The 12095-nt window shown below is 44.1% G+C and overlaps 1 protein-coding gene and 1 long non-coding RNA gene across 3 annotated transcripts in view; one reads left to right on the top strand and one right to left on the bottom strand.

The window, feature by feature from the left end:
* LOC118664702 overlaps positions 1-8456 on the bottom strand; it is a 47417-nt gene extending 38961 nt beyond the window's left edge. The window contains exon 1 of the long non-coding RNA XR_004970391.1: positions 8265-8456. This is a non-coding gene — a long non-coding RNA (uncharacterized LOC118664702). The remainder of the gene's footprint in view (positions 1-8264) is intronic.
* On the top strand, positions 6346-11878 carry FOLR2 (folate receptor beta). Of its 2 annotated transcripts, none has more exons than XM_036325102.1 (5): positions 6346-6499; positions 7879-8043; positions 10805-10993; positions 11118-11253; positions 11382-11878. In XM_036325102.1, exons 2-5 carry the CDS (start codon positions 7891-7893, stop codon positions 11666-11668), a joined length of 765 nt encoding a protein of 254 aa, XP_036180995.1. In that variant the 5' UTR covers positions 6346-6499; positions 7879-7890; the 3' UTR covers positions 11669-11878. The 2 variants fall into 2 exon arrangements, with proteins under 2 accessions (XP_036180995.1, XP_036180996.1); XM_036325103.1 differs by having other exon boundaries at positions 6363-6499; positions 7867-8043.
* Positions 11879-12095: the final 217 nt, after the last annotated feature.

Here is a 12095-nt window from a genome sequence, read left to right as displayed (position 1 = left end):
CATTCTACTCAAATGCTCATAAGACATATTCAAAAATAGACCATATATTGGGTCACAAGCAAAGTATCCCCAAATTCAAGAAAATTGAAATCATAAAAAGCGTCTTCGCAGACCACGATGGCATAACATTAGAAATAAACTACAATAAAAACAACCCAAAATACTCAAACACCTGGAAGCTGAATGGCATGCTATTAAATATTGATTGGGTTACCAATGAAATCAAAGAAGAAATTCGAAACATCCTGGAAAATAATGACAATGAAAACACAACAATCCAAAACCTATGGGACACAATGAAAGCAGTACTGAGAGGGAAGTTTATAGCTCTACAGGCCTATCTCAAAAAACAAGAAAAAATGGTAGTAAATCATCTAACTCTACAACTCAAAGAATTAGAAAGAGAGCAAGTGACATTAGAAAGTGACCAACAAGAAAACCCCAGAGTGAGCAGAAGGAAGGAGATAATAAAGATTAGAGCAGAAATAAATGACATAGAGACCAAAAAAACAATACAGAAAATCAATGAAACCAAGAGCTGGTTCTTTGAAAGGATAAACAAGATTGACAAACCTCTAGTCAGACTCACCAAGAAGCAAAGAGAGAGGACCCCAATAAACAAAATCAGAAACGATAGAGGCGAAATAACAACAGACCCCACAGAAATACAAATGATTGTTAAAAAATACTATGGACAGCTCTACTCCAACAAACTAGACAACCTGGAGGAAATGGACAAATTCCTAGAAAAATACAACATTCCAAAACTCAATCAGGAAGAATCTAAAAATCTCAACAGGCCAATAACTATGGAAGAAATTGAAGCAGTCATCAAAAAGCTTCCATCAAACAAAAGCCCAGGACCAGACGGCTTCACAGGGGAGTTTTACCAAACATTCAAGGAAGAACTAAAACCTATCCTCCTCAGACTACTACAAAAAATTCAAGAGGAAGGAACACTTCCAAGCTCATTCTATGAAGCCAGCATCACCCTAATACCAAAACCAGGTAAAGACAACACAATGAAAGAGAATTACAGGCCAATATCCCTCATGAACATAGATGCCAAAATCCTCAACAAAATCTTAGCAAATCGGATCCAGCAGTACATCAGAAAGATCATACACCATGACCAAGTAGGATTTATCCCAGGGATGCAAGGATGGTACAATATCCGCAAATCAATAAACGTGATACATCACATAAACAAATTGAAAGAAAGAAACCACATGGTCATATCAATTGATGCAGAAAAAGCATTTGACAAAATTCAACACCCATTTTTGATAAAAGCTCTCAGCAAGGTGGGAGTAGAAGGATCATACCTCAACATAATAAAAGCCATATATGACAGGCCCACAGCCAACATCATACTCAATGGACAAAAACTAACACCATTTGCCCTAAGAACAGGAACAAGACAGGGTTGCCCCCTCTCACCACTCCTGTTCAACATAGTACTGGAAGTGTTAGCCATTGCAATTCGGCAAGAAGAAGAAATAAAAGGCATCCAAATTGGAAAAGAGGAAGTAAAACTGTCCTTATTTGCAGACGACATGATATTATACATACAAAACCCTAGAGAGTCCATCAAAAAGCTACTGGACTTAATACATGAATTTGGCAATGTAGCAGGATACAAAATTAACCCCAAGAAATCCAAGGCATTTCTATACACCAATAGTGAACTTTCAGAAAGAGAGATTATAAAAACAATCCCGTTTACCATCGCACCAAAAAAATTAAGCTACCTAGGAATAAACTTAACTAAAGAGGTAAAAGACCTCTACTCAGAAAACTACAGGACGTTGAAAAAAGATATAGAGGAAGACATAAACAGATGGAAGAACATACCATGTTCATGGATTGGTAGAATCAACATCATTAAAATGTCCATACTACCCAAAGCAATCTATAAATTCAACGCACTTCCCATTAAAATACCAACGGAATATTTCACAGACCTGGAACGAACTCTCCAAAAATTCATCTGGAATAAAAAAAGACCCCGAATAGCTGCAGCAATCCTGAAAAAGACCAAAGTAGGTGGGATCTCAATACCAGATATCAAGTTGTATTACAAAGCCACTGTTCTCAAAACTGCCTGGTACTGGCACAAGAATAGGCATATAGATCAATGGAATAGAATAGAGAGCCCAGAAATCGGCCCGAACCAATATGCTCAATTAATATTTGACAAAGGAGGCAAGAACATACAATGGAGCCAAGATAGTCTCTTCAATAAATGGTGTTGGGAAAATTGGACAGATATATGCAATAAAATGAAACTAGACCACCAACTTACACCATACACAAAAATAAACTCAAAATGGATAAAGGACTTAAATGTACGACAGGAAACCATAAAAATTCTAGAAGATTCCAAAGGCAACAAAATCTCAGACATATGCCGAAGCAATTTCTTCACTGATACAGCTCCTAGGGCACTTGAAACGAAAGAGAAAATGAACAAATGGGACTACATCAAAATAAAAAGCTTCTGCACAGCAAAAGAAACCATCAACAAAACAACGAGAAAACCCACTGTGTGGGAAAACATATTTGCCAATGTCATATCTGATAAGGGCCTAATCTCCAAAATTTATAGGGAACTCATACAACTTAACAAAAGGAAGATAAACAATCCAATCAAAAAATGGGCAAAGGACCTAAATAGACACCTTTCAAAAGAGGACATTCAGAAAGCCAAGAGACATATGAAAACATGCTCAAAGTCACTAATCATCCGAGAGATGCAAATCAAAACAACAATGAGGTACCATCTCACACCTGTCAGACTGGCTATCATCAACAAATCAACAAACGACAAGTGCTGGAGAGGATGTGGAGAAAAAGGAACACTTGTGCACTGCTGGTGGGAATGCAGACTGGTGCAGCCACTATGGAAGACAGTATGGAGTTTCCTTAAAAAACTGAAAATGGAACTCCCATTTGACCCTGTGATCCCACTTCTAGGAATATATCCCAAGAAACCAGAAACACCAATCAGAAAGGATATATGCACCCCTATGTTCATAGCAGCACAATTCACCATAGCTAAGATCTGGAAACAGCCTAAGTGCCCATCAGTAGATGAATGGATTAGAAAACTATGGTACATCTACACGATGGAATACTACGCTGCTCTAAAAAGGAAGGAACTCTTACCATTTGCAACGTCATGGATGGAACTGGAGAGCATTATGCTAAGTGAAATAAGCCAGTCAATGAAGGAAAAATACCACATGATCTCACTCATTCATGGATAATAGAGACCATTATAAACTTTTGAACAATAATAGATACAGAGGCAGAGCTGCCTCAAACAGATTGTCAAACTGCAGCAGGAAGGCCGGGGAGGGTTGGGGGGCAGGAGGTAGGGGGGTAAGAGATCAACTAAAGGACTTGTATGCATGCATATAAGCATAACCAGTGGACATAAGACATTGGGGGATAGGGGAGGCTAGGGGATTGTCTAGGGTGGGGGGATAAAATGGACACATATGTAATACCCTTTGTAATACTTTAAGCAATAAAAAAAAATATATAAAAAAAATAAAAAAAAAAAAGATTAGAGTTCCATTCAAATAGTATAAAAAAGAACAAAACACATCAAAATACATTTAAGAAACTAAAAGACTTGTACACTGAAAACTACACATTGTTGAAAGAAATTAAAAAGCTAATAAATGGAAAGTCATTCCATATTCATCAATCAGATGGCACTTTTGTTAAAAGGCAATTCTCCCCAAGTTGCTCTATAGATTCAAATCAACCCTTACCAAAATTCCAGCTGACTTTTTTTGAGAAATAGACAATATGAACCTAAAATCTATATGGACATGCCAGAGACCCAGAATAGCTCAAACAATCTTAAGACAGCACCAGATTGGAAGACGCACACTTTCCAATTTCAAAACTTATTACAAAACCGCAATAACCAGGACAGTGTGGTAGTAGCATGAGGATAGATGTCACATCAATGGAACAGAACGTAGAGTCCAGGTTTTTAAAAAAATATATTTTATTGATTTTTTTACAGAGAGGAATGGAGAGAGATAGAGAGTTAGAAACATTGATGATGAGAGAGAAACATTGATCAGCCGCTTCCTGCACATCCTCCACTGGGGATGTGCCCGCAACCAAGGGACATGCCCTTGACTGGAATTGAACCCGGGACGCTTCAGTCTGCAGGCCGATGCTCTATCCACTGAGCCAAACCGGTTAGGGCCTGAGTCCAGATTTTTGACAATGGTGTCAAGACAATTCAATGCAATAAATAACAATTCAAAGAGTAGCACTTTCAAAATATGATGCTGGCACACACCTGGATATTCACATGCAAAAAAAAAAAATTACTTTCAGCCCTTATTGTACTCTATCTACAAAATTTAACTCAAAATGGATCAAAGACCTAATTATAAAAGCCAAAACCATTAAAACTCCTTAAGAAAGCACAGGGCAAGAGCTTTATGACATTGTATTAGGCAATGACTTCTTGGATAGAAGAATGAAAGTATAGGCAACTGAAGAAAAAAAGAATTAAATTGAATTCCATCAAAATTAAAAACTTCTGTGCATCAGTGAACAATTAGAGTGAAAAGGAAACCTACAGAACAGGAGAAAATATTTGCAAATCATATATTTAACAAGGAGCTAATCCTTCAACTCAACAAAAAAACAACAACACATATAACCTGATTTAAAAATGGGAAAAGGACTTGAAAATGAAGTCCAAAGAAGATGTACAAATGACCAATAGGTATATGAAAAGTTATTCAATGTCACTAATCATTAGGGAAATGCAAATCAAAACTACAATGAGATTTCACCTGACATCTATTAGGATGGCTTCTATTTTTTGAAAAAAATCCAACAGAAAATAACAAGTGTTGTCAAGAATGGGAAGAAATTGGAACTCTTGTACACTGTTGATGGGAATGTAAAATTCTCCAGCTGCTATGGAAAATAGTATGACAGTTCCTCAAATGTTAAAAATAGAATTATCATATGATCCAGCTCTTCCACTTCTGGGTATGTACCCAAAAGAACAGCAGGCAGGGTCCTGTAGAGATATTTGTACACCCCTGCTCATAGCAGTGTTCTTCACAATACCAAAAGTTGGAAGCAACGCAAGTATCCATAAGTAAAATGTGGTATATCCATAGAATGAAATATTATTCAGCTATAAAATGGACTGACATTCTGATAAATGGATGAACTTTATGACTGTAATGTAGTCAAAGAGGCTAGTTACAAAAGAACATGTTTCCACTTAAAGAAGGTATCCGGAGTAGTCACATTCATAGAGACAGAAAGTCAAACGATGGTTGCTAAGGATTGGCGGAAGGAGGAAATCAGGAGTAGTTGCTTAATGGGAATCGTTTCAGTGTTACAAAATGAGTTTACCAGAGACTGGTTGCACAACAACATGAATGTACTTAACAGAACTGGACACATAAAAATGGTGAAGACGGTATATTTTATATAATATGTATTCTACCACAATTTTCAAAAGATTATAAAAAATTCCTTATTTATGTTTGAAGAAATGTTATCTGGTGAGATAGTATATTTGATCAGATATGATACAACTTTTCTCTGTGTACCTAGACTTCTGAACCTCAACTTCTACCTCTGTCTACTTCACTGCGCACAAATTAACATGATAGTTGTCATTTAAGCCTACCTGGTATGTGGCAGGCTTTTCCAGTTAAATTCTCAACAATTTTCTGATGAGCCAGCAAAAGCTCAGCAAGGTTTAGTGATATTTACCAAGGTTATGAGAGGGATGGAGCTATTACTGGATCCCAAGGCCTGACCCTAAAGCCTGGGTTTTTCCCCTCCTTGCCTCATTCCCCTCAAGTTAGCTTTATCCTAACAGCCAGTTGGGGAACCTAAAAAATCAGATTCCCGCCCGAGCCGGTTTGGCTCAGTGGATAGAGCGTTGGCCTGTGGACTGAAGAGTCCCAGTATGGTTCTGATCAAGGGCACATACCTGGGTTTTAGGCCTGATCCCCAGTGGGAGGCGTGCAGGAGGCAGCCCATTGATAATTCTCTCTCATCATTGATATTTCTATCTCTCTCTTCTTCTCCCTTCCTCTCTGAAATCAATAAAAAATATATTTTTTAAAAAAAAGGTACAAAAAATCAGATTCCCCGAGAAGGTGAGTGTTTCTCTATATTGTCATGAATGTTGAATGTGTGGATCCTGGAATAAGTAAATTAACAAATAAAGAGATGAAATCATATAAAATTAGCTAATTTGACAGACTAAGGAAGCCTGGAACACAGAGGGGTCTGGAAAAGAAGGAAGGAGGTGGAAGCAGAAATTGCTAACCGCAGGGTACATTCTGCGTAAGCACATTCAGAGCTCTACAGTCATCCTGCCCTGAGGACAGAGACCACTGGGGAGTCCAGGGTCCTGGAGCTGTTGCAGCCCCGAGAGAGGCCAGTCCAGACACAGCTGTGTGTGCTCCCAGCAGCAGAGGAGGCTCAGGCAAGATGCCCTCAGGAGGGAAGGGTGACAGGGCACTGGGGGGACTTGGTGGGTGTGTGGGTAGGGGAGGGGCACGTCTTTCTTTAGAAAGACCACCCTGGCTCCTGTGGGAAAGATGACTTGAAGGGGATGAAATTGGAGGAGTGAACTGACCCCAAACACAGAGCCAGGGAAGTGAATTCTGGAAAGGTATTTGGAGGGACCCTTGCCAGGGCTTGGTGATCAACTGCGTGAGGGAATGGTGAGGGAGAGGAATGGGTCTTCACTATCAACTCTTAGTACTTCAGCGACTAAGCCCAAAGAAACAGATCTGTAATGGGTGGGGTGGGTGGCGGGCAGTCTTGGACAGACAAGGGGCTGTCACTTTTTCCGGGTGCCGCCCATGCCACTCAGTGCCTGTCGGGTAGGCTCCTTTAACACGGGAGACTTTTATGTTGTCCTTCTGCTCAGTCCAAGGGTGTCTGCATTTGTTTTCTGAGGAGTCAGGTGGCGATCTGGGGCATTAGTCCAGCTCTCAGAGAGCTGAGGGGCCAGAGTCCTGATGGGGTGGAGGGAGGAAAGGCTTTCAGGAAATGGGGAAGAAATATGAGGGAGCAAAGCTGTTTGAAAGCCACCGCTCTTGCCCTGGCTGGTGTGGCTCATTTGGTTGGGCATCATCCCATGCACCAAGAGGTTGCTGCATGATCCTGGTCAGGGCACACGCCCGGGTTGTGGGATCGATCCCCAGTAGGGGTTGTGCAGCAGGCAGCTCATTGATGTTTCTCTCTCTCCCTCTCCCTTCCTCTTTCTAACAATCAATAAAAACTTTCCTTTTTTAAAGATAAAAAAAAAAGACCATTTCCACTTCTGTATCATTAAACCAGTCCTGTTTGTGTTACATCCTTTGATCCTCAGGCTGATGTGGAGAACTCAGCAGAGCTGGGCCACTGCCTTCCCCAGGCAAACAGGGTTCCTAAGCTGCCATGGGAACCCAGGTGATCCAGGGTCTAATGGCAGGGCCCTTGCAGAACACAGCATAAGGGTGCTGTGGGTCCCTGGCCCTTTCCAGGAAGTAGGGACCTAAACCATTTAATTACTTTTTTTAAAAAGGTAAAATCCAGAGAGAATGAGTGGGTTCAAGCATTCTTCTCCAACTTGGGTGCTGTCCCTGAGGACCCACCTACAAACCCCAGATCTACCTCTGAACCCTCCAAGAATGGGGTGAGGGAGCCCCCTTTGCCATCCTCATCTATCTCAGTGTCAGGACCCAGCACTGAAGGAACAGGGTCTGGCCCCATCCTTCACTATGCAGATGGGGAGACTGAGGAGGGGGTGAAGGGAGCACGCGGCATGGGCTCTCTCCTCAGGCCTCCCTTCCCTAACCACAGCTTCCTCTGCAGGGACAGAAAGACATGGCCTGGAAACTGATGCCGCCTCTGCTGCTGCTGGCCTGGTTTTCAGCCCCCGTGTGCAGTGCCAGAGACAGGACAGACCTGCTCAACGTCTGCATGGACGCCAAACACCACAAGACAAAGCCAGGCCCTGAGGACAAGCTGCATGGCCAGGTATGGCTGCAGTGGGGCTGTGGTTGGGGAGGGGACTGGTTCTGACAGGGAAGAGGACCTGAGGGTGGTGCGGGAAGGGTTGAGGGGCCAGACACCCCATGTTCTGATTACTGCTGAGAAGGTAAAGGTCGGGAGTGGTTTAGGAGATTTTCGGGGTGGCCTCCTCAGAACAGGATACCATATCAGCAATCACATGCAATGATCACTTAATGAGTACCTACCTACCAGGTGTCATGTGCTTTCTGTCCATGATCTCACTTTTGCGGTGGTCCTCTGAGGTAGGCAGATGACATTTTCCTCATGACACAAATGTGGAAACTGAGGCCCAGAGGAGCCTATGGACACACAGAGAACCTGGACATGACTAGCCCTCGTGGTGGGGTAGGACGGGCGGACACCTCCAGGGGTTTGGGGGAGGATGGTTTTCCTACTCTGACTATGTGCCCGTCCCATGGAGTGCTAGGGGCAAAGGAGAAGGCCTCTTATGACTGCAACATGAGGCAGAGGTGCAGTACCTTCACACATTCTTTAAAAAATTATGCCATTTGGTTGCACCCTATTAGTTTCCCTAGTTCCTTTTTAGGAAAAATATTGTTTAGACTCTCTTTTCTATCCTGGAATGAAGTTCAAAGCTACTAGAATCTATTAATTTAAAAATATCAACATAATTACCTATAATGCAAAGGAGAAGCAAAAAGAAAGCAATTCATAAAAAAAAAAAAAAAAAAAAAAAACACACCCCAACTACATTTCATATGTCAATTCTCTGGTATGGCTACATTAGAAGTCCTTGTGAAACAGCACATGAATGGGGCAGCCTCAAATGAAGATTTATACAAGTGTACTCTATTGGCAACTTAAATACCTGTGGGTCGCGAACAATGAAAATACATCCTGCATATCAGATATTTACATTACAATTCATAACAGTAGCAAAATTACAGTTATGAAGTAGCAACGAAAATAATTTTATGGTTGGGGGTCACCACAACATGAGGAACTGTATTAAAGGGTCGCGGCATTAGGAAGGTTGAGAACCACTGCAAGCAGTGTTGCCATTGAGGAGACAATTTTCTACAATAGGATTAACTCTAGTAATATAAAACATATAGTACAGCCTTCCATCTCATGGTTTGTGTTGTCCTGGAAAATCGGGTAACTAAGGTGTGTTCACATGAAAGATGTAATTCAGTTTAGATCAGGAAATCATAAATACGTTTTTCACGTTATTAAGCAAATGTTTCTGTGTTTCTGATACTGTCCTTTCCATGGGGGGGGGGGGGAGAGACACAGATCTTAATACTTGCTGAGAATATGGTCATTCAACAATAGATTACTGTATTGCTCACTTTCTTTCCTCCCTTTTTTTTTTTTTTTAAAAAAATTATTGATGTTAGAGAGAGAAAGGGAGAGACACAGTAAGTGAGAGAGAGAGAAACATTTATTTGTTTTTTCACTTACATATGCATTAATTGGTTGATTCTTATATGTGCCCTGACTGGGTTCAAACCCACAACCTTGGCATATCAGGGTGATGCTCTAACCAAACTGAGCTACCTGGTCAGGGCTCTTTCCTTCTTTACTGAAAATGTCACCTTGCAATGAGGCTTTTCAAACCACCTTACTAGTATTTTAAATTTCAACAATCACCCCATTCTCCACAGACTCATTCCCTGCTGTAAACGTCCCTATATAATTGATCATATCCTTCCATATCACATTTTCCCCTTTTAGTGTCTTACTGTCTGTCTCCCCTGACCAGAATGTAAGATCCATGAACACATATTTCTCTCTGTTTCCTTGTGTGCTGTACTCTGTCTACAACAGTGGATGGCATAGAATAGCTACTCAGTAATAATTTTTTCATGAATAGATTTAAGAACTTTTTATAAAGTGTTAAGGCCTTTATAAATGACTAGAGGCCCAGTGCATGAAATTTGTGCATGGGGCGGGGCGGGGGGGGGGGGCGGGGGGAGGAGGGTGTTGTCCCTCAGCCCAGCCTGCACCCTCTCCAATCTGGGACCTCTCAGGGGATGTCCGACTGCCGGTTTAGCCTGATCCCTGTGGGACATCCCTCTCATAATCCAGGACTGCTGGCTCCCAACCGCTCGTCTGCCTGCCTGCCTGATTGCCCCTAACCACTTCTGCCTGCCAGCCTGATCACCCCCTAACCACTGACCCTGCCAGCCTGATCAACACCTAACTGCTCCCCTGCCAGGCCGACTGCCCCCAACTGCCCTCCCCTGCCAGCCTGGTCGTCCTTAATTGCCCTCCCCTGCTGGCCCAGTCGCCCCCAACTACCCTCCCCTGCCAGCCTGGTCACCCCTAACTTCCCTCCTCTGCTGGCCCGGTCACCCCCAACTGCCCTCCCTCCCCTGCTGGCCTGATAGCCCACAACTGCCCTCCCCTGCCAGCCATCTTGTGACCACATGGGGGCAGCCATCTTTGGCCACATGGGGGGGGGCATCTTGTGCGAGGGCGTGACAGTAAATTTGCATATCACCTCTTTATTGTATAGGATAATTTTTTTGTCCTCCCAAGACAGGGTTTCTCCCAGGCTCCCACAACCCCCTAATCACACTGTTGCAATTGAGTGTCCTCTAAGATAAGAGTTCCTGGAGGCTAAGAACAGAGAGGTCCTCACAGTGAGTGTTTCCAGAACAACCTGCCTGGGGCTGGAGAGCAGGAACCAAGTGGGGAGAGGCTGGAGGTGGCAGAGGTTGGCGGCAGGGGGCACTCAGTGCTGTGTCCTCCCCCCCAGTGCACTCCCTGGAGGAAGAATGCCTGCTGCTCTGTCAGCACCAGCCAGGAGCTGCACAAGGACACCTCCCTCCTGTATAACTTCAACTGGGACCACTGTGGCAAGATGGAGCCCGCCTGCAAGCGCCACTTCATCCAGGACACCTGTCTCTATGAGTGCTCCCCCAACCTGGGGCCCTGGATCCAGCAGGTACAGGGGTGTCCTCACCCCACCCCACCCCGCCCCGCCCCAGCAGGCTGCCCTCCAGCTCAGTCAAAGCTGTGGCTGCCAACAGGCCTGGCTGAGGAACCTTCTCATATTACCTCCCACCCAGGTGAACGACAGCTGGCGCAGAGAGCGTTTCCGGAACGTGCCCCTGTGCAAAGAGGACTGTGAGAGCTGGTGGGAAGACTGCCGCACCTCCTACACCTGCAAGAGTGACTGGCACAAGGGCTGGAACTGGACCTCAGGTGAGGGCTGGGTGGGTGGGGAGATGGAGGTGGGGTTTGGGCAAAGGCGGTGTGAGGATTGGGATTGCCTGAATCTCTCTCAGGTAAGCAGGGCTGGAGGTCCGTGTCTATCCTCTCTCCCCCTGCAGGATCTAACAAGTGTCCAGCTGAGGCCGTCTGTCGCACATTCGAGTCCTACTTCCCCACTCCTGCGGCCCTGTGTGAGGGCCTCTGGAGTCACTCCTACCGGGTCAGCCAATACAGCCGAGGGAGTGGCCGCTGCATCCAGATGTGGTTTGAGCCGGCCCAGGGCAACCCCAATGAAGAGGTGGCGAGGTTCTATGCCTTGGCCATGACTTCTGGGGCCATGCTCCATGGGACTGGGCCTCTTCTGCTCAGCCTGGCTCTGATGCTGCAACTCTGGCTCCTTGACTGAGTCCAGCTCTTCCCAGAGGTCCCCTCTGTCTGTCCCCAGCTTTGAGGCACAAGGATCAGTTTTGACTCAGCACAGGTCCACAAATGAAGCCCTAAGCTTGCCTCCATGCATTACCCATCCCTCTGTCAACCAGTTCCTCATGTGGGGCTTGGGGTTCCTCTGACAGCCAGTTCTAATAAACAGACAGACATATTTGTGTCTGATGAATTATTTTGGTTGTGAGTTTGTGGGTGCACAGTGGAGAGATTCCATAGTTTTGGGATTCCTGCATATATATATATATATATATATATATGCATATGCAAGCCTGGTGCATGAAATTTGTGCACTGGGGGTGGGGTCCCTCAGCCTGGCCTGTGCCCTCTCGCAGTCCGGGAGCCCTTGGGGGATGTCTGACTGCTGTGGAAGCAGCAGGAGAGGCTCCCGC

This window comes from Myotis myotis, unplaced genomic scaffold (assembly GCF_014108235.1).
Source record: "Myotis myotis isolate mMyoMyo1 unplaced genomic scaffold, mMyoMyo1.p scaffold_m19_p_10, whole genome shotgun sequence".
Taxonomy (NCBI): Eukaryota; Metazoa; Chordata; class Mammalia; order Chiroptera; family Vespertilionidae; genus Myotis; species Myotis myotis.
The sequence above is the reverse complement of the archived record's forward strand: the minus strand, read 5'-3'. Positions and strand labels throughout refer to the sequence as shown.